The sequence below is a fragment of the Microtus pennsylvanicus genome, chromosome 3, assembly GCF_037038515.1.
Source record: "Microtus pennsylvanicus isolate mMicPen1 chromosome 3, mMicPen1.hap1, whole genome shotgun sequence".
NCBI lineage: Eukaryota > Metazoa > Chordata > Mammalia > Rodentia > Cricetidae > Microtus > Microtus pennsylvanicus.
In genome coordinates, this window is record NC_134581.1 from 138681927 (window position 1) to 138707612 (window position 25686).

Consider the following 25686-nt stretch of genomic DNA (forward strand, 5'->3'; position numbering starts at 1 on the left):
GATCTCAGCAGTTCCTTTGCAGCCTTCCCTGAGTTCTCCTTCAATGGGGAGCTGTAACTGAGTGTACAGGTCTCTGGACATCGTCACACCCCCCCCCTCCCCTGGAATCCATCTGCCTGTATATCTCTGTTCAGTCAGTATCTGGGTTTAGTTCACACCCTCCCAGCTATGGGGAGCTCATCCCCTCTGCAGGTAGCCCCCCTCCCTTTTATCCTGTTCTAAGGGCCGAGCTCCAGCCTCTGTCACACTAGGACTTGTAGAACTGGAGTCCGGTCCCCGGTTTTCTCCTGCCGTGACACATACTTTGTCTTTAAGAAGAAAAGGAAAGGGAAGGAAAGGGAGACATTTGGGTCTTTGAAATCATCTGTGTGACAGTCAGGTGACCTGGAGAATTCTGTATCTAGCCTGTGCGGATACGAGAACAAACCACAAGGCTACCTGCGCAGTTTGCTACAGACAGGAAAGCGAGCGCGGTGAGGGGCTTGGAGGTAGGTTGTTGGCTTTGGTGGGTCCAGCTGCCTTCATGCTTTTGCTCAGCCGATTTGTCCAGCACCTACTACTTGGAAGGAGCAAAGCAGATCTGGGAAGCGGGGGCTGCTAAGCCCTGTCTCCACCAGGCTCCTGATCTGCTAGGGAGCCAAGCACGTTCTAGGGGAGGGGGAGGCTCTCTGCAAAGAGGAGGGGTGTGGGAAGACAGCAGGGCAGAAAAAAACTCAGAAAAGCTTGAGGTAGGAAGCTGGGGCTCAGGTGAGGAACACAGAAGCCCCAGGTGCAGCCAAGAAGGCCAGTGATCAGACCCTTGCTTGGCTTCTCAAGGGAGCTAGGTCAGTAGGTCAAGGTTAGCAAACCATCCCAGAAGAGGGGGAGCAGCCAGGCAGGTTTTGCGAGAGAGGTTCCAGTGGGGTGTGAGCAAGGCCTGGCTGGGAAGGGAGGCCGCTCAGGGCCTATGCTGCTGAATGGCAGATTTAGGTTGAAAAGCAACAGGACCTCATTCTCATGGGATATGGGACAGAGGAAGAAGGAAGGTCATTCTACTTGAGGTTGCTGGGAAGGGACTGTCCTATTCACATAGGGTGGGAACACAGGGGTGGACATGGGGTTTGAATCTGATGTGTAAAGGACTTTCATGGGCTATCCCAGGGACAGGATCAGTCAGTGTCCAGCTGGGGCGTGTGTGTCCAGCCTTCTCTATACTGCAGGCAGCTTGACCTTTCCCTCTACCCTGTCTGGCCTGCCTGTCTGTACCCTGCCTCCCTTCTCCTGACAGCCCACAACAACACCAGAACCTCTTTTCCTCACTCACAGGCCACGCCTTCCGTCCCTGGTCCCTGGCCCCTGCTGGTGGGGACAAGAGAATCTGCACACAGCCCCAAGACTCCTCCCTACTCCTCTGACCACACAGGGCATCCCCATCTCCCTTCAGGCCCTGCTGGACCACACGGTCTGAGCTATATAAGCAGCAGTCCTGGCTGACAAGTCCCACCTCTGAATGAGCATTGGTCAGAGGTGCTCGCACACACCCCAGGCCAGGGCATCTGGGCTTCCTGAGTGTAAGGCTGAGAGGGCTATTCTAACTCATCACACTACTTACCAGAGTGACCTCTCCTCTTGGTTTCTGGGTAAGCATGGACAGAGTTGGCCCTGAAGTAGGCATGGTGCCAGCCTCTGCCTCCCCAGCAGTGCTGGTGGGCACTTCACCATCCCCTGATGCTGCTGATGCTAGATTTTCCTCATTCTCTGGATCCTGAATGGAAAGACATCCCAAAGGTCCAGGTTAGTGGACCACCAGTTTGGTCCATGTCCTTGGCTTTAGGGGACAGACAGTCAAAGCCCCTCGTGTACCTGTGTCCTGTCCCTCCCTCACCTTCAAAGTGCAGGCACAGCTAAGACCCGTCCTTTGCCTCTGCTCTCACTGGTCTACACCTGCCAATCACCTGACTGCTCCTTGCCTCCTGCTCCCCTACATCAGTAACTCCCACATTTAGTGGCCCTTGCCACTGTTGCTCAGAGTCACTCACTGGAGCTTTAGAAAAGCTCTGACAGGTTCATGGCCACCCCTCCTCATCTGCACCTGGATCCAGCCTGCCAGCGTCCTCTATCCTTTCTCCACCTGGAAGCCAGGGTGATCTTTCTAGAATCTGAATCCACCCTCTCCTATGCTTCAGTGGCCGCCGCTTCACTGGATGCTGCCATGCTACCCAGCAGAAGCCGTCATGCTCCCGACCTCTCCAGCTTACAGCTGACACCAGGGTCCCCTGCTGACCCCATGATACCCCGTACTTCTTCACTTCCTGTGTCGTCTCTGGGCCCCACCTGTAACATCCATCTATCCCATCTGCTTGGCTACTTTTCTCAAACCCCCAGGCTCACCTTCTACCTCTCTGACCTGCAAGATCACTCCCAGAGTATTTTGGGAGTCCTTTGTCCCTTGACCACTGTGTCTTGGGAACACAGCCTATCCTAATGGCCATCAGCTCTGGCAAGCAGAACCAGGGCCTGGTGTGGCATGGCTCTCTGCAAACCTTTCCCATGAATGAATACCTCTGCAGCCAGTTGCTCTTGCCCACCTGGACTCTGCATAGTGCAGCCCCTGCATGCATTTTCAAACAGGAGGCTAGGAACTGCTTCTACCAGGGATAGCCCCTAACAGGAGAACTGAAATGTGTGTCTAAGTTACTCACCGAAGTAGCCACTTCCCTGGAGTTCTGGGTGGTCATGGCCAGGTTGGGGTTCCCAGTAGGTGCACTGTTAATCTCTGCTTCCAGGGTAGTGGTGACAGGCACCTTGGCCTCCCCAGCTATTGTTGCTGATAACACCTAGAAACAAGAGCCCAGTGAGAGACCCTGCAACAAGTCCCTTATCTCTGATCAACAAGCCAATGGCTGGAGAGAACTGAGTATCTGGATCACTACATGCCCCCTGGCATCTGACATCCCAGCAGCTTCCTGACTGTAGGTACCTCCATATTTGTGACTTCATTCCAGTCTTAGACCAGTTCCAGGCTTGCAAAAGCCAGGAGATAAGAAACATCTCTGAGGCACAGATGTCTTGCATTTCATGCTAACATCTGTTAGCAGACCCTGTGGCCATAGGCAGTTGCCTCCTGAGTCAGCTGGCTGCAGCTCTGTGCCTTGGGTCTAGATACACAGATCTCCTGTGATCACCCCTGTACAGAAGGACAATGACATTCTCTCCATGGTGCTTCAGCCACATGCAGGCAGCACTCTGCCCTCCTCAGCCCACTGCAGCCCTAACATGCCTTTCTCTCTTGGTTTATAGAATAGCTTCCTCTGAGCAATAAAAAGATTGCTTTAAGTCCCACAATGAATGGGGAAATAGAGCAGCTGTGACTGCAGCTGTCACAGAAATAGACAAACTTTCCGGAAATGACAGTGCACACCTTTAACCCCAACACTCGGGAGGCAGAAGCAGGCAGATTTCTCTAAGTCTGAACCAGCTTGGTCCATTTAGTGAGCTTTAGACCAGCCAGAGTTACGAGATCAGATCCTGTTTCAAAACAAAGGGGTGGGGAGGGCATGTTTATTTTTGTTTTCTAAGGTTTCGTGTGTGTGTGTGTGTGTGTGTGTGTGTATGTGTCAGTGTGTGTGTGACTGTGTGTGACAGTGTGTGTGAGTGTGTGTGTATATGTGAATTGTGTGACAGTATGTGTGAGTGTGTGTATATGTGAATTGTGTCAGTATGTGTGAGTGTGTGACAATGTGTATATATGTGTGTCAGTGTGTGTATGTGTGTGTCAGTGTGTGTGTGAGAGAGACAGTGTGTGTGAGTGTGTGTATGTATGTGTGAGTGTGTGTGTATATGTGTGTGAGTGTGTGTATGTGTGTCAGTGTATGTGAGAGAGATAGACAGTATGTATGTATGTGTGTGAGTGTGTGTATGTATGTGTGTGTGACAGTATGTGTGTGAGTGTGTATGTGTGTAAGTGTGTATGCATGTTTGACAGTATGTGTGTGAGTGTGTGTATATGTGAATTGTGTCAGTATGTGTGAGTGTGTGACAATGTGTATATATGTGTGTCAGTGTGTGTATGTGTGTGTCAGTGTGTGTGAGAGAGAGACAGTGTGTGTGAGTGTGTGTATGTATGTGTGAGTGTGTGTATGTGAGTATGTGTGTGAGTGTGTGTATGTATGTGTAAGTGTGTGTATGTGTGTGTCAGTGTGTGTGTATGTGTGTGGTGGGGTGGGTATGGATGCACTTGTGCATATGGGTGCATTCACACATGCATGAATCTGTGGAGACCATATTTGTTGTCTTCCCCCACGGCTCTCCACTTTGTTTTTGACACAGGGTATCTCACTACATCTGGAACTTGCCACTTCATCTAGGCTGGATGACTACCGAGCCCCTAGGATCCTTGTATCTGTCCCCCTGCCATCCATACTGGGGTTACAGGTATTCATCACTGCACCTAGCTTTTACATGGGTGTGCTAGGGGCTTCACATTTGGCTCTTCACACTTGCACACAAACGCTGGAGTTGAGAAGCTGTGGCCCTATCAAGTCAAGCATTTCTCAAACTGGCTTTGTAGATTTGAAAGACACCTGCTAAGAACAGTGTGGACATGGCCACAGTTAATGTTCTGAGGAGACTGTGTCATCTTAAGGGTCCAGTGCTAGGGGGTCACCATGGTGAGGACCCAGTATTCATCACCAAGCATGGGTGAAGGCAAGCTGGGGTTGATTCTCCTCCACCTATGCTGGTGTGCCCTTGAAGCTTGGCCACTGTCCTCTATACCCTGGGGACATTGGTCCTGATGACATTCAGCATCATCAAATTGAAATAAGCAAATGAGTTTCCTATTAGGCCATTATATCAAACTTACCACTCACTCACCTGACCATCGGTGACATTCAGCAGGGCCCCATCCCCTGAACCACCATCAGTACTGGGGTCCCCATCCACAGCACGGATCTCCAGGGTGTCATTTAGAATCTCACCAGACCCTACAGGGAGCAACAATTGTGATATCAAAAACTACATTTTGCAGTCTTGGAAGAGAATGAGGCCACTCATTTCCTAGTAACTTGGGGAGGTGTCCATGATTCCATTATACAGTGTCAAGAGGGAAGAGCCAGCCTAGAGAACAGGGAAAGAGCCTAGGATCTGGTGGCATTATGGACTCTGGCACTGCCTGCTGTCTGGAATCCTGCTTTGGCCCTTCCCAGAATAGGACTCAGGGCAAATGCTTAACCTGTGCCTCAAGTTCCTTCATCTACAAGTGGAGATCACAATTCCTACCTCATTGAGTAGAAATTATTCTGAGGATCATGCGTCATTCAATCTAGCTGATGTGGGAAAAATACTGGGGACAGCACCTGGCACATAGCAAGTTACTCACAAACATTTGTTATCATTGGAGCTCTGTAGTCAATGAACAGAAAAAAGGACTACATATGAGTATCCCTCTGTATGCTAGGAATACCATTGGTTAATAAAGAAACTGGCTTGACCTGATAGGGTAGAACAGAGCAAGGCAGAGAAAACTAAGCTGAATGCTGGGAGAAAGGAGGCAGAGCCAAGGAGAAGCCATGTAGCACCACCAGAGACAGATGTTGGGAACTTTACTGGGTAAGCCACAGCCATGTGGCATACACAGATTACTAGAAATCGGCTAAATTAAGTTATAAGTGTTTGGCCAATAAGAAGCTAGAGCTAATGGGCCAAGCAGTGTTTTAAATAATACAGTTTCTGTGTGATTATTTTCGGTCTGAGCTACCAGGCAGCTGAGAACAAACAAGTCACTCCTTACAACAAGTACATATGTGATTATTCTATTAGATATTTACATTATGCAGTCATTATTACCTAGCATACGTATTATTTGTGTAGGCATCTGCGTATTTATGTATACACAGCTAAATCACAGCGCTGAACTTAGGCTTCTTCAAGATGATAGGAGTGGAAAGAGAAGGGGAGATTATTATTTTCTGTTGTCATTGCTATTCCTACAACTCTACATTGACTGAAATGTTACCACATGCACACCTGTGGGGAGGGCGTCAAAAGACAAATCAAATTCTAAAGCAAAGAAGAGATGGCATTAAAATGAATGCACGCCCGTTATCCTGCGAGCCAAGCTGTCTCTCTAGGAAGACCAGAATTTCACATTCTCAGCCTCCTCCATAACACCCCGAGGCAGGTATTTTGTTCTAATCACAACTTTAAGATAATAATAATTATTAATAATTATTGGTAGTATTTTTAGCAGTGTTGAAGACTGAGCCTAGGATCTTACACTGGCTACAAAGTACCCACTCAATGGGCTGTGTCCTCATCTCTCTCATGCAAGCTCAACAAGTACTCTGTTATGGAAATGTATCCCCAGCCCTTTTTACATCTTTATTTTGAGAAAGGATCTCACTAAGTTGACCAGGCCGATCTTGAACTTGTTCTGCAGTGTAAGCTGGTCTTGGACGTGTGTATTCCTGTTGCAATCTTCTAATTGGTTGGAATTACAGGCTTGTGCCACCAGGTCTCGCATTATTAGCCCCGTTCAGCAGACAAGTGAAGTCACTGTGAGAGTAGTGGCTACAAAGGGCTTGTAAGTCAGGCAGGCTTGTCTCTAGACCCGAGTTTCTCCATGCATGTAGCAGTCACATATGCCCTAATTTCTCCAGCTCATCCTGTGTGGCCTCAGGTGAAATCCACCGAACTCCAGGAGTGGTCTGTCTGACATTGGCCCGTGCCTGAGTCCTCCCTGCTCTGACCACCAGGGGGTGCTGTGCAAGCAGCTACTGGCCCCCAGGGTCACCCTGGAGAGAGATGGGGCAGGTGCTGTCAGCAAGCATGGAATACACATGCTTCCAATAATGGAGAGCTTTTCCCATGCAGAACAGCACTTAGAGCACTAGCTACCTTCTCTCCATCATCTGGGATGTCTATTCATCAAGAAAAGGAACACTTGAACAAGTTCTAGGGTTTCCTTTTGGCCTTCTGTCTGCTAGCTGAGGAGTAGAGCTGTTTCTGGTACAGGTGAGAGGCTCAGGTGGGAGGCTCGACCTCCACTCGGCTCTTGCCTCCTTAGACTGGAAGAACCCCTTGCCCTACGCAAAGGCCCCAATCCACCCACCAGTATCCACAATTGATAATGCTTCTCTATTGCCAGGAACAGAGAAAATACAGGGCGCCCCACCCTCTCACTCATCAGGCAGCAAGGACGGTTAAGAAGGCTTGCAATGTCAGCCATGCCCCAGGCCCACAGCAAATAGACAACCAAGTAGGGTGTCTTCAAAGCTCTGTCAAGCTCCTCCTACTCCCCCTCCCCGGCTTCCCTCTGCCACGTTACCACAACTCCGTATTTCCATTGTAACTCTATTAAATTATTTATAATTTTCCAGTCTAGTATTCTCTACGTCTTGTCCACAGACTCCCCAAGCTCTGTTGTTAAAATAACTCTCATCAGCCGATGGCAGAAGCGAAGAGAACAAGGGTGACTATTACTGTAAACGACATTGGAGACGCAGAAATTTAACAGAATCAAAACCACCTGCAGTCCTACCACACGCTGTATTTTGGACTGAATTGGTAATGTATTTCCCACACATACGAACAGCGTGTACTCAAAGCAGTGGCCGAGGCAGGTTTGAAATCTGCTCCTATGGTGAAGACTCCATTAGCATGGCATAACTCGTTAGGTCCTCCCGTCACGTGGATGAATGACGTCAAGTTGGCTCAACCCATTCTTACTATGGGTGCTTTGGGTGAACATCGCTTCTGGAGAATACCTTACCCCTACATCTCAGAGCTCTGGCCTTGGCTGAAGCAAAGGTCACCACCTCTGGGAAGTGGTATTCTTGGGCCTGGGGTGCTTGTCAGTCTGCTGCTCGGGGGAGCCACACTCTCTTTAGGCTTCCGTTGGCCTGCTGGGTGACCATACCAGTCTCTGGTCATCAGGTAGCTGACCCCTGAGACCTAGAGAGCTTGTATCCAAAGTCAAGTGAAGATTTTGAGATGAGGCTATGAGCTTATAGGCCTGCTGCTTGCCCCCTTTGCAAGGGCTGGCTCTTCCCACCTGTAAAACTGCAGCTAGCCATATTGACTAGAAGGCACGCAGTGGGACTGGAGAGTTATGGAAAGGTATTGCCACAGACTAGGTACTCAATTGGCAGTAATGATTATTATAAACTTTCCTGTCAGGAGAACAGAGGTGGAATCTGAAAGTTAAAGGCCCAGACATTGGAGAGCAAGTGCTAACTCTGCCCCTCTCGGGTCGCGTGGTCTCGGCTAGGTGACCCAGTTTCTCTGTGGCTCGGTCCTGTGTTTAAGGGGTGTGAGTGTCATTCTTCCCTTGAGGGGTGAAGAGATGGTGAGGGGAGCCCTGTACACACATGGTGATCACTCCGTGGTAGACCACCGCTCTCATGCATGTGTCAGGACTCGCCTTGCTCGGGGCTGCTATGCCCAATGACGCTCAAGTTGGTTTCTGGGGTTCCCTCGGGCACAGGTTCACCAGAAAGCTCCGGGTCCTCAGCAGGAGAGGATGCAGTAGGAGGTGTGCTTATGGGGTTGGCATGTGCTTCTTTAGGCTGAAGAGAGAAAAATGAAATTTACTTTAAAAAGAATCTTTTAAGTAAAAAGGGATTTACCTAACAGTGAAGCACTAAAAAAAAACATAGTGATTTATCCACAGAATCCTGAATAATCCCGAATGCCTATGCTGGCTGTGTCTCCGGGCAGCATCACACCTCCCAGGCCTGAAAGAGGTACACGCTGAATGTAATTCCATCTCCACTCACTGTCCAGGGAGATATTGTTGATCTCAGACTAAGGTCTCTAAGATCAGAGACCACACTTCTGTGATGCCTGAGTCCCAGAGAGCACAGAGCAGATGCTGGGTTCAGGAATGTGTGGGCCATTGTGTCAGTGAGTCGGGCTGTACGAGTAACACCCTGTAAATCCAGCCCAGAGCAGCACAGAGGACGAGGCTCTGACAGCCAGGCGAGGTCTTAACCAGTCTTACCAGCTGGGAAGGGGGTGGATACAAAACCCAACACCTGGAAATAAAGGAGATTGGAAGTCCAGGCAGGAAACTCAATGCTGGCCCTAAATGTCCCAGAGGCTGAGGGCTGTTCGTGAGACCCAGTGTTGTCAGCATTTGGTCTCTTCTTTTCCTAAGCTCGGGATTGCTGAGGAGAATGGAGGGTTGAGTGGAATCACCTAGTGTTGAACTTAACTGCGGAAAAGGATCACATCTCTGCTGTGTTACAATGCTACCGTTTCAGGGCTTGTTTGTTACTGCAGCACTCTGGGTACATCCTAGCAAGAACAGGTTCCTTTCTTAACGTTAGACTCTACTGTGCAAACAGTGGACCTTCGATCCCTCATAACTGGGAGGACTGTCAGAAGCCCTATGACTTCAGAGTTCGTGATGCAGTCCTTACAGTCAGACTTGGGTCAAATGCCTGCTTTGTATTTAGTTGACTGACCTATTCTATTTTGGATAAATCATACAGCCTCACTGGGCCTAAGTTCTCTCCTCTATGCAATGCAGCAGTAAGAGATGCTCTACAGAGGATGGAGAGATGGCTCAGTGGTTAAGAGCACTGGCTGCTCTTCCAGAGGACCCAGGTTCAATTCCCAGCACCCATTTGGATGTAGGTACAAGGACGATACTGAGGGTGCAAGTGGCCGGAAGAGTCCAGACTAGAAATGCTGAGGTCCAGCCCAGGAGGTCTGGGTGGGACACCAAAAAAGCCCAAAGGGCAGGAGCTAGACAGGGGTGCTGAAACAGTGGGAATCCCCAAGGCAAAGCAGCAAAACCCAGCTAGGATTGACCCATCCTGGGATAGACACCTTCTTCCCCCGTGAGGGGTCCAGGAAGAAGTTGTTTCCCATGGGTCCCTGATGGAGCTAGGAAAGCCCATGGAAGCGCAAATGTAGCCTCCAGGGGAGCCAATAGCTGGAAGCAAGAGTACTTTGTAAGGCATGTGGGCTTGGGGACAGACACCTGGAGAGGCTGAGGCTGGGTGAACAAGAGGACAAGCCTGAAACAAGCTGGGCTGTTACTCAAAGAGATCTTAGGTGAGTCCTTGAGTTGCCTTTCAGCCAAAATCTAACAGTGAATCGTATCTTGGCAGCCATAGCCACCTGGGCCCTGGCTCTGGGGAAAGCTGAGACTTCCAGGAGCTGCTGGGGAGAGAGTAAAGTATCTCATCTTGAGCACATAGCTGATGGTTTCAGAGGTGACATGGACAAGGAACCAAGTGTGGGCTGTGACGATGTAGAGATATTTAAAGACTTTGGTACATTTTCAGGGTATTAGGGAGGTGTTTTGTTTTGTTTTGTCTTTTTGACGACCCTCATGGTCACAATGCGATGTCCTCATTCTGCAGACAGGTTTCTATGAACCCACTGAGTGCCAGGTTGGGAACTAAATCCTGGGGCTTGAGAAAGAAATAAAGAATACATGGTCCCTAGAGCACAGAGGGGCACAGACCGGACCCCAGCAGCCTATTTCATGGGACACAGAACAGCAGAAGCAAGGGACAAGCTGAGAGGGAGCATGGCAGGAGAGGCCTCACTGGGAGGAGGATTTGGCCTGGATCCTGAGATGGGTAGGAATTTGCCAGAAGGAAGGAAGAGTGGGGGTGGAGTGGGGGGTTCCAGGCAAACAGAACTGCATGGGGCTGTTGGGAGGAAGTCCCAGATGGTATGTCTGGGAAGCCAAGAACCCTTAGGTGTGGCTGGAAGGAGGCCTGGCTGGGGCTGGGAATTACCCGCCCGTAGAGCTCTCTGCCAATGTGCGTTCTTGTTCTTCGCTCCAGACATGCTGAACATCCAGGGAAACCGCCCTGGAGACTCCTTATTAAAGGCCTCTGTCAGTCCCGCACAGCTGGGCACAGGGGACTCACAGGCACAGCCATGTCAATCCTAACTCAGTCAGAGATGAGGTTTCCATAAATGCCAGGGTATGTGAGCAGCAGCAGACATGGCCGGAGAGACAGGCACAGAACAGCCAAGACACTGACCCTAAACGGGAAGTGGGAAGAGGGAGGCCACCTCTAGTTCAGTTACTTTGCCCATTTGGCTCCGTGTCCTGAAGAGTGGCAAGCTATAAAAGCTGGGTATGGGGAAGTGGGATTCTGACTAAGAAAGAAGCCAGACAGAAAAAGGAAGGACTGTCTGGGACCACGGGGTGGTGGGAATTCCCTGTGCTAGAAGGGTAACTGTCAGAAAAGCCATAAAGCCCTCAGGGTAGAGTGACTGAGAACACTCTGCATCCATAGCCCAACATCTGGTTCCATCACCTTCAGGCTGGGTGGCCTCAACAACATGGTTGTTCCAGGCATGCTCCTACAGAATAGACCTCAGGAGCCCTGTCTGAAATACCACTGAAGGCCGAGCAGCAGAGTCTCGAGAGTGAGCCAGCCACCTGTGTAGGTAGTGGGACACCTGCAGAAGGACACAAGAACTCTAAAGATGGCATCTTGCATGTGAGTGTTGGGGCCATCAAGGCTGGGCCTAGGGGAATCCTCTTAGAGCAAAAGGCAGCCATGGGGGGGTTGGCATAACAAGACACCAGAAGAAGCAGGAGGGGGTCCCAAAGGAACAGGGAACTCACAGTGTGCTGCTTTGCGTCTGGCCCAGAGCTCCCTGGCCTCTTGGAATACTCGCCAGCCAGTTGGCACCACCAGCTTTTACCCATCACTGCTGTGTGCCAAGGACTACTTGTATGTTTGGACCAGGCAGTTTGTCCACCTGTCATACTAACCCATGAAGTAGGCATGTTCCATGCTAGCTGTCTTGGAAAGGGTAGGTCTCTTGCTAAAGCCAGTAGGCAGAGACACCAAGACTAAGAACTATTCTGGGTAGGATTGGACGTACAGCTCTTCTCCCAAGTGCCCAAGAACTTGGAAAGGGAAGGAATGAGCTGTCCCAGAGACTCTGAGGGCACCCTACCACCAGACACTTTTCTTTATCACTTCTCCAGGTCCTCAGAGATCCATTACACCCTCTCTGGGCTGATGTTGGCCATCAGTCCCGGTACCTGATGTCATGGTGTGCTAGCTAGTCTTATGTCAACTTGACACACAAACTAGAGTTGTTTCAAAGGAGGGAAACTCGATTGACAAGATGCCTCCATAAGATCCAGCTGGGGGGGGGGGGGCTGGAGATATGGCTCAGTGGTTAAGAGCACTGACTGCTCTTCCAGAGGACCCAGGTTCAATTCCCAGCACCCACATGGCAGCTCACAACTGTCTGAAGATCCAGTTGCAGGGATCTGACACACACCAATGCATATAAAATAAAAGTTAAATAAACCATAAAAATATTTTTAAAAAAAGATCCAGTTGTAGGGCATCTTCTTAGTTAATGATTGATAGAGGAGGGGCCAGCCCGTTGTGGGTGGTACCATTCCTAGGCTGGCGGTCCTGGCTTCTATAAGAAAGCAGACTGAGCAAAGCATGAGGTGTAAGCCAGTAAGCAGCACCCCTCCATGGCTTCTGCATCAGGTCCTGCTTTCAGGTTCCTGCCATTTGTGTTCCTGTCCTGACTTCCTTCGATGATGAACAGCTATATGGAAGTGTAAACCAAATAAACCCTTTCCTCCCCAACTTGCTTTTTGGTCATGGTGTTTCTTGGCAGCAAAAGAAACTCTAACTAAGACACACGAGAAGAGGCTCAGGAGGTTTGAATCCTGGCTCTGTTACTGTCTGACCCTGAAGATCTGCTCCTCCCCCTGGCACCCATTTCTACATCTGCACAGTGAATAATGCCACCTTCCTTGAAGGGGTTTGAAGGAAGAAGTGACATCGTATTCGCAGAAGCACTAACCCTCTTCCTCTTCTGCTTCCCCCTCTATTCCCAAGTTGCCTGTCTCCACCCGTCCCTCCTAAACTGTTGTTCCAGTCTCACCTTTAAGACCCTCCCCGGGGACTGCCATGGGTCATTAGTACCTCTATCTGAGTCATTCTACTTCTACATTATGGGCCTGTATGTACAGCACGAAGCAGCATTGTGCTCAGAGCGCTGAGCATGTGGCCCATTGACCTGTGCCCAGGATGTGCCCATGGGTGGCTAGGCCGAATAGGCACCCAAGATTCCAGCACTGCCTGAGCAGTAGTACATGGACTCCTTGACATCCTTATCTCAGCCAAGATTGGCCAAGGTTTTGGGGGCACACTTCCACACTCCCACCCAGACCCAGTGGTAGATGTCAGAAGATCTGTGCTCCAGCCCAGCTTGCCCAGCTTTCCTCTCTGGATCTGTATGCCCATCTGTAATATAGGCGGTTTGCTACACATGTCTGTCTAGGTCCTTCTAGCTTTAGCGGACTATGGTTCTGTTCTGCCACACCCGCATCCCTGATCCCTGAGGTCTATAACTTATAACTTACAGTCTCCTTATTACTGTCTCTTTGCTTTCTATCAGAAGTGCCTTCACGGAGTGATGAGCCCAATCTGGGGGCTTTCTTTGCTTGCAGCTCAGATGCTCCTTGCTAGTCTAATATATACATTAATATATAGCCTCCCCCCACAAACACACATGCCTGTGTGTGTGTATGCGCGCACGCTCCTTGCTAACCCCATGGACTGACTTGAGACTTTGCAAACCCTTCCCTCTTAGCTGCAGAGCACGTCCCCATGAAGGAGAGCGTAAACACCAAGATGAAGGCTGCTTTTGCTTGGGTCCAAAGCAGCACTGAGTATCTTTCAGGGCTGTTTCCCTCATGCCGGGCACTTTTTCAGACTCACCTCAAGCCACCTCATCTAAATCTCCAGTGACCTAAGGTACAAGTGATGTTATCATCGCTCTGTAGTGTAGAAGACAGCTGAAGTTCAGAGGGACTGAGCAAGCCCTCCACGGCCCAGAACACGGCTGCCTCTGCCCAGTTTTCATAGCCATCCACGCAGGTGGCCCTGGGCAATTGGTATGTTTGCTCGGGTGTGGGTGTGAGGTTGCAAAGGACCCTCTTGAATCCTGCAGAGGATCTTGTACTTAACCTCACACATCTGACAACAGCCTGGGACAGTTAGCCCACCCACGGGGGTGGTGCCCATGCTCACCGGGGCCTGAGTGTAGGTGACAGCTTCCATGATCTCAGCGACTTCATCCATCTCCTGAAGTCCACTGGCTTCTCCAGATGCCTGTGAGGAGATACATCATGCCACACACTGTAAGAGTCTTTCTCTGTCCCATCAGCCCCCAAATAATGACACGGAGACTGATTAATTATGAAAGCTCAACCTTAACTTAGGCTTGTCCCACTAGCTCTTTTTTTTAATATTTATTTATTTATTATGTATACAATATTCTGTGTGTATGCCTGAAGGCCAGAAGAGGGCGCCAGACCTCTTTACAGATGGTTGTGAGCCACCATGTGGTTGCTGGGAATTGAACTCAGGACCTTTGGAAGAGCAGGCAATGCTCTTAACCACTGAGCCATCTCTCCAGCCCCCCACTAGCTCTTATAACTTGAATTAACCCATTTATTTTAATGTACGTTCTGTTTCCTTGCTTGTTACTTTATCTCTCTATACTGCTCATGCTACTTCCTCTGTGTCTGACTGGCGACTCTGCCTTCTTCCCAGAGTTCTCTCTGTCTCCAGAAGTCCCGCCTATACCTTTTGTCTAGCTATTGGCTGTTGAACATTTTTATTATACCAACCACAGCAATTTTCACACAGTGTACAAATATCCCACAACAACATACAAAGCGGGAAAGCAGGTTATACAGCATTGGGGTACTTGGGAAGGTCAGAGACTGACCAACAGACTCCTATAGGGGAACTATGTGTGCATGTGTGTACATTTGCATGTGCATGTATGTGTACAGTTGCATATATGTATATGCATGGGTATGCATCTGTGTGCATGCATGTGTATGGTATGCATGCATGTGTATATGCATGTAATCATGTGTGTACATGTTTGCGTGGTATGCATGCATACATGGTTGTGCATATGAACACATTATATGCAGTATTTGAACCTGTGTATATGTGTGTGTGCATGTATGTATAACATGGGCATCAGAGACAGGGTGGGAAATGCTGTATGCACGGTTGTTTATTCTATTTCTATCCACACTATTATTGCTGCAGTCTGTGTTACTTCACCTTCCAACCGTGCTCAGGCTCCCTTTGTTCCCACTTTGTGCAAAGTGCTCACGGAAACCCACTCAGGGAGCACTCATCCAAGGTGGTTTTCTAGGGTTGCCCTATGTCAGCCCAGGAGTCTGTGCTGTGGCTCTGCAGTGGATGCTGTGCCCTGGACTGTTTATACTTCAACATGAATGCAGAGCAGAGACAATTACGTGACAACTCCCTTATCCTCTCTGCTATCTCCCCGGGAATGCCACAGGCTCAGGAGTTCAGACATTCAAACCGGCCCAAATGCTATCTCTGATGTACAAATTTCTTTTTTAACACCAAATTAATGAAACCGGCTTCCAATTTGTTCAGAGGCTGACATCACTTAAAGAGCAACAGTCGCAGGAAACACCACTTTGCCGGCATCTGGCTTTGGCTTGATGCTCCTGTCTGCCTGGAAGGCCCTCCAGACAGTGCCTCTGCCTGCCTGGCTTCCGGCTCCTCCCCCTGCTCCTCCCTCCTGCTCTCTGACCTGCTGAGTGGGGTCTGAGGCTCTACCACTTAGTTGTGTCTACAGGTATGTGTCAGGTGGTGGAGGAGGGGACAGCTCCTGAAGTAGGTCCCCTTAACCCCAGCCTACACCCAGGACTGTCATAACCAGCAAACTCTGGAGGAAGGAAAGAAGGAAGGAAGGAAGAAAGGAGCCATCTTTTCTCCCTGGCCCCCACCCCACCCCCAACTTAGGAATCAATTCACTTGCCAAGCATAAAATGAACCTAAATTTAGGTTCATTTTTATAGGACTTTACACCCAGAATATCTTAGCATTTTAAACTCTGATTTTAGAATCCTGACACCCTTCTTGGCAGGAAGGCTGGAAACCAGGCCATTGACTGCCACAGGAACATCTCCTAAGACGCACAGCCCCCACTCCAAGGAGACGGCTGAAGAGCTTTAAAGGATGAAGGAAAGCCAAAAGCCCAAAATAGGACTCAGGGCAGTGCTGGCCATGATGAGAGGCTTCTAGGCTGCCTGACGCTGAGTGAGGAGAAGGACTGGGCAACCAGCCTTCCCCTTGCTGACTGGGGGATGAGGGTACAGAGTACCAGGGGAGGGGGAGAGGTAGGCGGAGGCTCACCGAGGACTCTTGGGCTTCACACAGCTCCTCAGGGGTCCTGGGGTCCGCATAGATGGTAAGCTGCTGTATGGAGCCCTGGGAAGAGAGAGACAAGAGGCATGGGTTACGTGTATACATCACAATGCCCAAAGAAGATGGGGTGGAGGGTTCGTATGAGGGCAAGCACTGGGAAGGGCTAGCATGGCCGGCAGCGTGCTGTCTATGGCGGTGACAGGAGCACCGGGCACACCCCACCCAGGCTCTCCGTCCATTCAGGGGACTCTCCCTCCCTGCTCCCACTGGATATGGACTACCTTAGCCTGTGTTCAGAACCTGCAGACCGTCTCCAGGGTGCCTGCAGGTCAACAGTAGACCTGAAATGTGTCTTCCCACCCCACCAAAGCTCGAAATTTCCTTGCTAGACATTCTTGCCACATGAAGAGCTGCCAGTAGCCTCCTCATTCCACTCCTAAGGACTCTCCAGATCTGATGCTCGGTCTTCAAAAGTCAGCACAGTCAGTGTCTACACCCGTGTAATATGTATACATAACCTCTGTATCCCCCGAGCTACAAATAAATTCAATTTCTGCCCTCTAGTGGTATTTTTTCTTTGTAGTTGGTGGTTTTGGTTTTTTGATTTTGAGCATGAGTGTGTGGGAGATATATATATATATATATATATATATATATATATATATATATATATATCGAGAGAGAGAGAGAGAGAGAGAGAGAGAGAGAGAGAGAGAGAGAGAGAGAGTCAGTCTATGTAGTCCTGTCTGTCCTGAAGCCACTGTGTAGGCCAGGCTGGACTCAAACTCACAGAGTTTGGAATGCTGAGATTAAAGGTGTGCACCACCATGCCCAATTTTGAGGCTGACCTTGAAATCACTCTGTAGCCAGGCTGACCAGGAACTCATGACTCACTGTAAACTGAATTCTGGGATTTCAGGAAAGACCCAGGACTCTTGCCTTCCTTAGTGTGTTTGAGTCACCCCAGAGGCATCCTGGCTCAATCCACAAGTGCATTAAATGAAAATCTCTGATAACCTAGTTACTTTCTTTAGAATGGCTTAATAGAAGCTCGTTCTGGTAGGGAGGCTGGTCTTCCGCTTTGTTTGTTTTAGGACGCACTGTTCAAAAGAGGAAGGGGAAGTTACTCCTCATTCCAGTCGTCAGGGGCATCCATCTCTACGGAAATTATTTCAGCACAGTTGCCGTTCACATCTAGAGGTGAGATCATTGGAGAGCGGCAAGCTGGGCTTCTTTCGGGCATGGCTTTCACTGAACAAAGTGCTTCTCACCATTTTCCCACACAGGCTTATACCTTACTATGTAGCCCAGGTTGGCTTTGACTTCATGATTCTCCTGCTTTAGTCTCCCGAGTGCCGAGATTCCAGGATGCACTAAAAAAAACCCAGGCTTAGGATAGGGGCCTTCATGTCCATATTCAGACAATAAACATTACATAATACAGTACTGCCTAAAGCCTGCAGCCTCGGTTTCTGACAGAATACTGGGACCATTGACTTCCAGGCCTAGAGTACTTCCCACACAGTGCACATGCCTTGTGAGAGCATAAGAATACAATAACAATGATCATCGTTACTTCTTGGGGGGTGAGAGTTCACGCCCCAGCTTCTCTAGCCTTGGGGAGTGAAGGGAAACTCACTGTAAATGTCTCCAGCCCCATGGCTCCTGCACTGCCCACAAAGATCCCATCACGGGGCTCGAAGGTCAGAGGCCGGGAAGATCGCTGGAAAAGGACGTGGCTGTGCTCCTCACAGTCCATGAGAAGGGCGACCTCCTCACCCTGGACGGTCACAGCAAAGCGATTCCACCTGTTGGTCATCACGGGCACTGAGAAGGCAGCGGCTTCGCGGGACACATGGGAGCCCGGTTCCGTGTAGTACAGGATAATCCGCTGGTGGCCGTCCTCCACGCTGGACAGCCGCAGGCCCAGGTAGATGACCGTCTGGGAAGCATCAGTAATAGCAAAGAGCACGCCTCCTTGGGCGCCGCTGGGCTTCACTGCCACACCGATGGCAAAATCCTTGAAGAAGGTAGGTGGCATAAGGGTCATGGCTGGGCGGCCGACATTGGCACCAGGCCCAAAGCTGTAAGCCGGGAAACCACCATAACCCGTGACAAAGGACACAGACAAGGGTAATGGAACACCGATGAGCTCCGTGAGGTCCAGATGGTCCTGGGAGGCTGACCCTGCAGGGAGGAGGAGATGCCATGATTCCACTACACTGGAAAGGAAGGAACCACAAACACAACCCCATGGGCATCTGCAGAAACTAGACTTCCTGAACGGCAGCCTCCATTCATGGAATTCGATGTAAAGTGTGCACAAACACACATGAACAGAACCCGGAGACGCCGTTCCCGAGAGCACCAGCAGGACTGCGAACACTTAGGCCCTTGACCCTTTTCTCCTCCCCTTTAATTATTGTTTTTCTCTTTATAAAATTAAAACCATGCTGGAAAGACTTACTAATTGATCTGATTACCCACTAATGGGTCATGCTCTATGGTCTGGAAAAACATTTACAAATCACGTCTAGAATATATAGTGCTCCCCGTCCCCCCATTAACTTGGAGATCTCTTTAACGAAGTGGAATCGGAGTGTACCGCTTTGTTTGAAATGGGGTCTCCTGTTTACATCCTCAGAGTGCAGCGGGGAAGCAGGCACAAAGGCAAGTGTTCCCCGGGAGTTCAGCACAACAGTGGTAACCGTTCGGTGGCGGTGGCAGCAGCGGCAGCCCCAGCAGTCCCAGCATCCTCTCCATCAACCATATCCCAGCTCTTTTTCTGTACAGGGAACTGCTCTGAGCACTTTATGCAATTGAACTCATTTCATTGTCACCAGAAACCCCACGAGGTTAGGTACCGTGATTTCCATGGTTACTTCTGAGAAAACCAAGACCGCCAGAATCTAACCAATGTGCAAGCAAGATTCAAGCACAGAATTCAGTCCTGGAGTCCCTGACCCAAGCTTGTGCTCTTCACCAGCACTTTTGGGAGGGTGGACAGACGTTTCCTGTAGTGGCCTGGAAAAGAACCTGGGTCTGACCATTGTCTTTGGATGAAAGCTACAGGCTGGTCCAGGGGGTCTGCCCACATTCCTGAGCTGATGCGGAAGTGGCAGCAGTGAGTGAGAGAGGCATATGGGTCTCAGGCAGAGCAGCTGCATCCAGTGTCACTGAATCTGTGGACAAGGCTTCAGAAACAAAGCTAGATCCTGAGGATTTGGCCAGGGCAAAGGGCCTAGAATGATGAGCCTCAGAATGGAGTCCTGGCCTTCTTGAAGGCCAGAGGGCAGGACAGATTTCCTAGTGGCCACCTGGGCTACAGGCAAAGGTCAGAGCCCCTAGACCATGGCTAAGATTTTTCTTCTATTGCACGAGGAAGTCAGAGGACAACCCGAATGAATAAGACCATCACTTCCTGTTAGCTTCAACTGTCAACTTGACACAGGCTAGAATTACCTGAATCCCTCAGATAACTTGCAGTCTCAATTGAAGGATTCTCTATCAGTGTGGTCTGTGGGAGCATGTTCTTGACTGCTATTGCTATAGGGAGTGGGCAACTCACTATGGGTGGTGTCACCCCAAGGCAGGAGGTCCCGGACTATGTAAGAAAGCTAGCTGATTTGATTTAGGAGCATTCAGTAAACAGAGTCCTCTGTAGTTTCTGTTTCAAGCTCCTGCCTTGCATTCCTGCCCCAGCTTCCATCAGTGATGGGTAGCATCTTGGAAGGGTTAAGATGAAATAAACCCCTTCCTCGTCAAGTTGCTTTTGGCCTCAGTGTTTATTGCAGCACCAAAGAAGTCAAGCAGACCACCATCTTGCTTGCTGCCTATGTCCGTGTCTCTTCCTCCCTCCCTCCCTCCCTCCCTCCCTCCTTCCCTCCCTCCATCCCTCCCTTTCTCCCTCCCTCCTATCCTTCCTCTCCCCTTTCTGAAGCTGTAAATTTTGAATTAATCCTTGTTGAAGCTGTGGCCCTGCTCTTACTACGGTACTCATGGCATGAATGAGCCGCAATGGGCAGGCTGGCTTTTCTGGTGATGGAGAGGAAGGTTTCTGTAGACTTCCAGACAATATTGCTGCTGATTCCCTTATCCCCATCTCCTGTGCTTATGGGTACAGGTCATCCCACAGTGGAGGCGACAGGCACTTGTGGGCCACAAAGGCTGCTCACTCACTATTCCACTAACTGCTACTGAAGTCCCCTTGGCCGATTCTGTGCCACTGACCACACCCATGGGTGGCCCAGCATGGCCATGTTGGGGAAAGCAGAGACTCACTTTTAGAGATGTCTATAGGGCTTTTCTGTATGTTTGATTTTTACATTAGTTCCGAGGAAGCATTTGCTGTATTATTGTTGCTGCTATTACTTTTAGAAAGGGTCTCACTAAGTAGCCTTGATTGGCCTGGTACTCACTATGTAGACCAGGCTGGCCACAACATCACAGAAATCTGCCCACCTCTGCCACCTCAGTGCCAAGATTAATAACACATGCCTCGGTGACTGCAAGTGTCCTTCAGAACATACTTCATTGGAAACATTCCACAACGTTTATAGAAACAGTCACCCTCTTCCACAAAAGATAGCATCTGATCACACAGATTCTTGCTCGGAAATCTACTCTGGACATCTGTGGTCCTGTGGGTCAGGCTGCCACCCACTGACCTGAGAGATATTTTCTATGCTGGGCCCAGCCATTCTCCCCTGTCCTTCAAAATAACCTACGACGGCTCCTGGCGTTCTCCTCTGCTGCCACAGGTCCTCCACCCCACTGCCTTTCCTCAGTCACTCAGCCCACCTGTCTCAGCTGTCGTTCAGAATAACTTATTGTGCTCCTGCTCCTCCTCCGCCCAGGTCTCCTCCCCTGCAGCCATTCCCCTCCAGTGCTCATAAGCTCTTCTTGGTGGGGGTTCACTAGAAGCCCCCTGCACGTACACTGGGGGCCTCGCTCATAGCCCCCTCCCCATGTCACCTTCCTCATGCCACTATTGGCTTCTTGTTTCTACCCACAGGGGATGATGAGGACAGGGATTTCACCATTCAGTGTTCCCAGGGCCCAGCCCAGTGAGGATGAGGGAGTAGATGGACGAACTAATAGCTCAACGTGAGGACAGACAGGTGGGTGGAAGGAAGGATGAAAACTCCAACCTTCTCGCTTCACAGAACACGAAGGCAAGGTCAGTGGAGGAGAAGTTCCTGATGATCACGACCCCAGGTTTATTTCTCAATTGAATGCTATCCTCTCCAGCTTGTAGTTCCTGATGATCACGACCCCAGGTTTATTTCTCAATTGAATGCTATCCTCTCCAGCTTGTAGTTCCTGATGATCACGACCCCAGGTTTATTTCTCAATTGAATGCTATCCTCTCCAGCTTGTAGTTCCTGATGATCACGACCCCAGGTTTACTTCTCAATTGAATGCTATCCTCTCCAGCTTGTAGTTCCTGATGATCACGACCCCAGGTTTATTTCTCAATTGAATGCTATCCTCTCCAGCTTGTAGTTCCTGATGATCACGACCCCAGGTTTATTTCTCAATTGAATGCTATCCTCTCCAGCTTGTAGTTTGCTTAAAAACAGGCAGACATCCACTGGGAGTAACTCGGGTTCTGAGGCTCAAACTCCACGAGGCTATCATAGGCTAAAAGAACAATAAATCTGGCTAAATTTAACTAGACAGAAATAAAATTCTGCATAGCAAAAAACTTGTAATAATGATTTCATAACTTAAAGACATAAATTTGAAATGAAGCCCTGAGGACCAAAACATTTTTTAAATCATGATAATATTAATCCCCACAACGCCAGCTAAAAACCAAAGTTGACAGAGAAAGCAGAATCATGGCATCACGGACAACAAACTCGCTTCTCTAACGTGAAAAGCAAATGGATAACGCTACAGTCAATAGAAAGATCAGCAAAGAACAGGGATTCGAGCTACAGCAAAAGAAACAAAACAGCTCATACGTAAGTATATGGAAAATATTTGCCCTCATAATGAAAGAAGTGCAGGGGATGCAAGGCGAAACCATTTTCCTTCCTTATCAGATTGGCACCATGCAGCATGTTGGCTAATCGAAAATGCTGGCAAGAGGCTGAGGCAGCATGAGGCCCTCTCCTGCACCGCTAGCGAGATCCTAAAGTGTGTCACATCCATTGGGACAGAATGTGACATTTTTCAAAAGTACAAATGCATATGTACTCTTTGACCTGGTATAAATAATACAATATATTCATGCAAGAGAATTCAATGTAGCCTTCCGAATGATGTGTGTCCCAGATACTACTGATCTGAGCAGTAACCAGGACACAGTAAAAGACAGAAATAATAAGGCACAGAATAATTACTGTCAGTTGCTAGCTTATAGCAAATACATAAGTATGTAAAGGATATTGAAGTCCATAGGCATGTTCTATATATGCTGGTTTGGACCAACAATAAATCAGATGGGTAAGATAGACCAAGAGCTTGTGGTGCCTAGAGGCACCAAAGCTCTTAGCTGAAGGAAACTTGTGAAGTCCCCACAATGGCAGGACTAAGGGTATACGTCTCAAAGTGCATCTGTTGTTAATCAAGGCATGACTATGCATATATTAGAATATATTAGGATATCTTAGGAAGAACATCCAAGAAAGTGGGGCTAGAGATTATGTACAGGGAAGGGAGAAGAGGCAGCAGATAGGAGCTATTCCTCTTCACTGGGTACCTTTGCAACATTACACCACTTGCTTGGTGTGAAAATAAAGATTGTTTACATATTGTTAATTCCTTGAATCTGTTGCCAGGTGTAGTGGCACACACCTTTAATCCTATTACTCAGGAGGCAGAGGCAGAGTTTGAGGCCAACATAATGAGTTCCAGGATAGCCATGGCTACACAGAGACACCCTGTCTTTAAAAAACGAAAGGAAGGAAGGAGAAGAGAGGATAAGAAAAGAAAAAAAAGAGAAGAGATCAGAAGAGGAGAGGAGAGGAGTGGAGTGGAGGGAAGGGGGAGGGGAGGGGAGGGAAAATAGAGATGAGAAGGGAAAGGAAGATAAGATAGAGAAGAGAGAAATTTAAAGATGTACGCCTTTTCTCATTGGGGTGTAGCCATCTTTGTATGAAAGGAAGGAAGGAGAAGGACAAGAAAGGGACCTAACACCCCAGTCAGGGTTCCCCCTTCCCACCACGGTTCCAGATAAAATGAAGACCAAGCCCAAATGGTCTGATATCCTTCTTTGTCTCATCCTCTCACCCCCACCCTCACTCTCTTACTAGGAGGAGGCGGAGCCCTTTCTGGTGGGATGCTTCTGTGTCTGCAGAGCTCATGGCTCTGTAAAGGTAAATGGGCTGGCCCACATTCAGTGGTCTATTTCTGAGTGGACTTACAGGGTCAGGTGAGGAACTGGGGGGCACAAAGTGTCATTTAAATCTGTCTAGGCTTGCTCCAGGTCAGGCACATATAGACTTGCACACAGCCATTTTGTGAATTTCGTTTTCCGGGCATCTGTTTCAAATTTTTTCACAGCCCTCTCTAACCTCCGTGTTTTCTGGGCCAGAGAGCAGGAAGCAAGGGGGAAGAAGCATGGCAATGGGGCCCAGCAGCAGAATCTGAGGTGACCCAAATCCCTGGCGACCCAGTCTTTCCAGGTTCTGGCCCATGATGGGCCAGCTGGAGAAGGGGAAAGGAAGCAGGCTGCAATAGAGGACACCTTCAACTTTGATCAGGGCTGGGTCCCTACTCTCTACCAAATGTGCAGCCTTTGGGTAAATGACCAGGGTGACATGGAGCCTTCCTGCCCAAGTCCCTTATGGGGATCCCATGGGATGGTGACATGAAGCCCAAGTTATCAGCAAACTGTACAACCTACAAAATGCAAAGTTAACAAAAGCCAGTCTGAGGACTCTCTCCAGCCACCCCCCGCTCCCACCCTGACTCTAAGGTCTCAGAACTGCAAGGGGGGACAAGTGCGCAGGCACTGGCCCTCAGGCCCCATTTCCACTGACTCAGCCACAGATAGAACACGAGACTTCTGCAAGTCCTAGTTCTTCAGCCTTGCCCTCCGCAGGCCCCGCCTTCCTCCACATGCATGGTCCCATGGCGTGGTATGGAGGGGAACGACCCCTAGCCTGGAGTGACCCCTGCTCAGCGCTGGGCCCGTGCCTGCTGGCTCATTTAGCCCTGGCTTCCAGTGGAAAGGCCACCTGCTCAGGCAGCCGCAAGGGGTGGGGAGGAGGAGCCTGGGAGCCAAGAGAAACAGGCTCAGCAATTCGGTCCATGTCTTGTCCTGGGATGGCTCTGACTGGGGGCAAGAGAGAGAGGGAGGTCACAGCTGGTGGGAAGACATCTCTCCATCTTGGAGGGACAAAGCCTGGGAAGCTGGAATACTGCTGGTGGGGGCTGTTAAGAGAACTCCTGGCCTTGGGGTCTTTGAAGTGTGACTCACACTTCTGCATAGATTTTGACGTCTATCGTAGGGCAGCTTCAAGTCTTGAGCAAAACTGTACCTAGAACACCCAGCACACACTTCTCTCATGTTTATAGTTATCTTGTTATTTCTCCATACAGTCGTTACGTTGGCGATCAAACTTTCAGGAAAGGGCCCCATCCGTCTGTCTGTCTGTCTGTCTGTCTCTCTCTCTCTTTCTCTCTCTCTCTCTCTCTGTGTGTGTGTGTGTGTGTGTGTGTGTGTGTGTGCATGTGTGTGTGGAAGTCGGAGACCAAACTGTCATTCCTCAGAAAGTATAATCTTGTGTTTTGAGACTGGGTCTCCCACTGGCCTGGGGTTGCTGACTTGGTTAGGTCCACCTGCCTCTCCTGGGATTACAAGCAGTTCATGTTTTCTTCTGTGTGTTGTAGTTCCAGGGTTTGAACTCAGCTCCTCACAATTGTGTGGCAAGTACTCTCCTGACTGAGCTAGCTCCCTAGCCCATCCTCCTTCCAAACTTTGAGCCGTGGTCTCATTAATGCCACCCAAGCCCGTCTGGAACTCATGACCCTCCCTGCTTCCACTTGCTAAACGCTGAGATCGTAGGTGCATGCCACCACACTGGGTAGGTCTCATCCTTTTGGGTCCGTTCCTTCTATATGAAGTAATACTCCACAGGTCTCCAAGCTTCTCATTATACCACCCCCTCACCTCCTCCATGAAGCCTTCCTGGACTCCCACACTGGCAAGCCTAGGCCCTCTCCCATCTGCACTTGGCTCCTGTTCTAGGCATCGTGTATCTTTCCACTTCATGGACCTCTTCTCCGTCTTGAAAGACTTTTGAGTATTGGAGCTGGCTCCCATTTTTCCCCTTTACCCAGCACAGATCCTGGTCCTCAGCTCCAGACGGGCTTGCTGGCTGAGCCGAAATCCAGGCTCCAAGTCTGAAAATCCTGATTAGGGTCAGTGGGGCCAGACTCCAGTCCCACATCCTACAACCACCTACCTGCACATCCATCTGTCATCTAGGTAAGCAAGCTCCTTCCTATCTCTCAGGGAGCCTCTTTGAAG

The 25686-nt window shown here is 49.5% G+C and overlaps 1 protein-coding gene across 1 annotated transcript in view; it reads right to left on the reverse strand.

Annotated features, from left to right (window-relative positions):
- Col15a1 (collagen type XV alpha 1 chain) overlaps nucleotides 1-25686 on the reverse strand; it is a 101078-nt gene that overhangs the window by 48308 nt on the left and 27084 nt on the right. The window contains exons 3-9 of the mRNA XM_075967256.1: nucleotides 17842-18389; nucleotides 16191-16265; nucleotides 14028-14108; nucleotides 8402-8546; nucleotides 4855-4964; nucleotides 2682-2816; nucleotides 1592-1744 (exon numbers count right to left, since the gene is read on the reverse strand). Coding sequence (XP_075823371.1) covers nucleotides 1592-1744; nucleotides 2682-2816; nucleotides 4855-4964; nucleotides 8402-8546; nucleotides 14028-14108; nucleotides 16191-16265; nucleotides 17842-18389 — 1247 coding nt within the window. The remainder of the gene's footprint in view (nucleotides 1-1591; nucleotides 1745-2681; nucleotides 2817-4854; nucleotides 4965-8401; nucleotides 8547-14027; nucleotides 14109-16190; nucleotides 16266-17841; nucleotides 18390-25686) is intronic.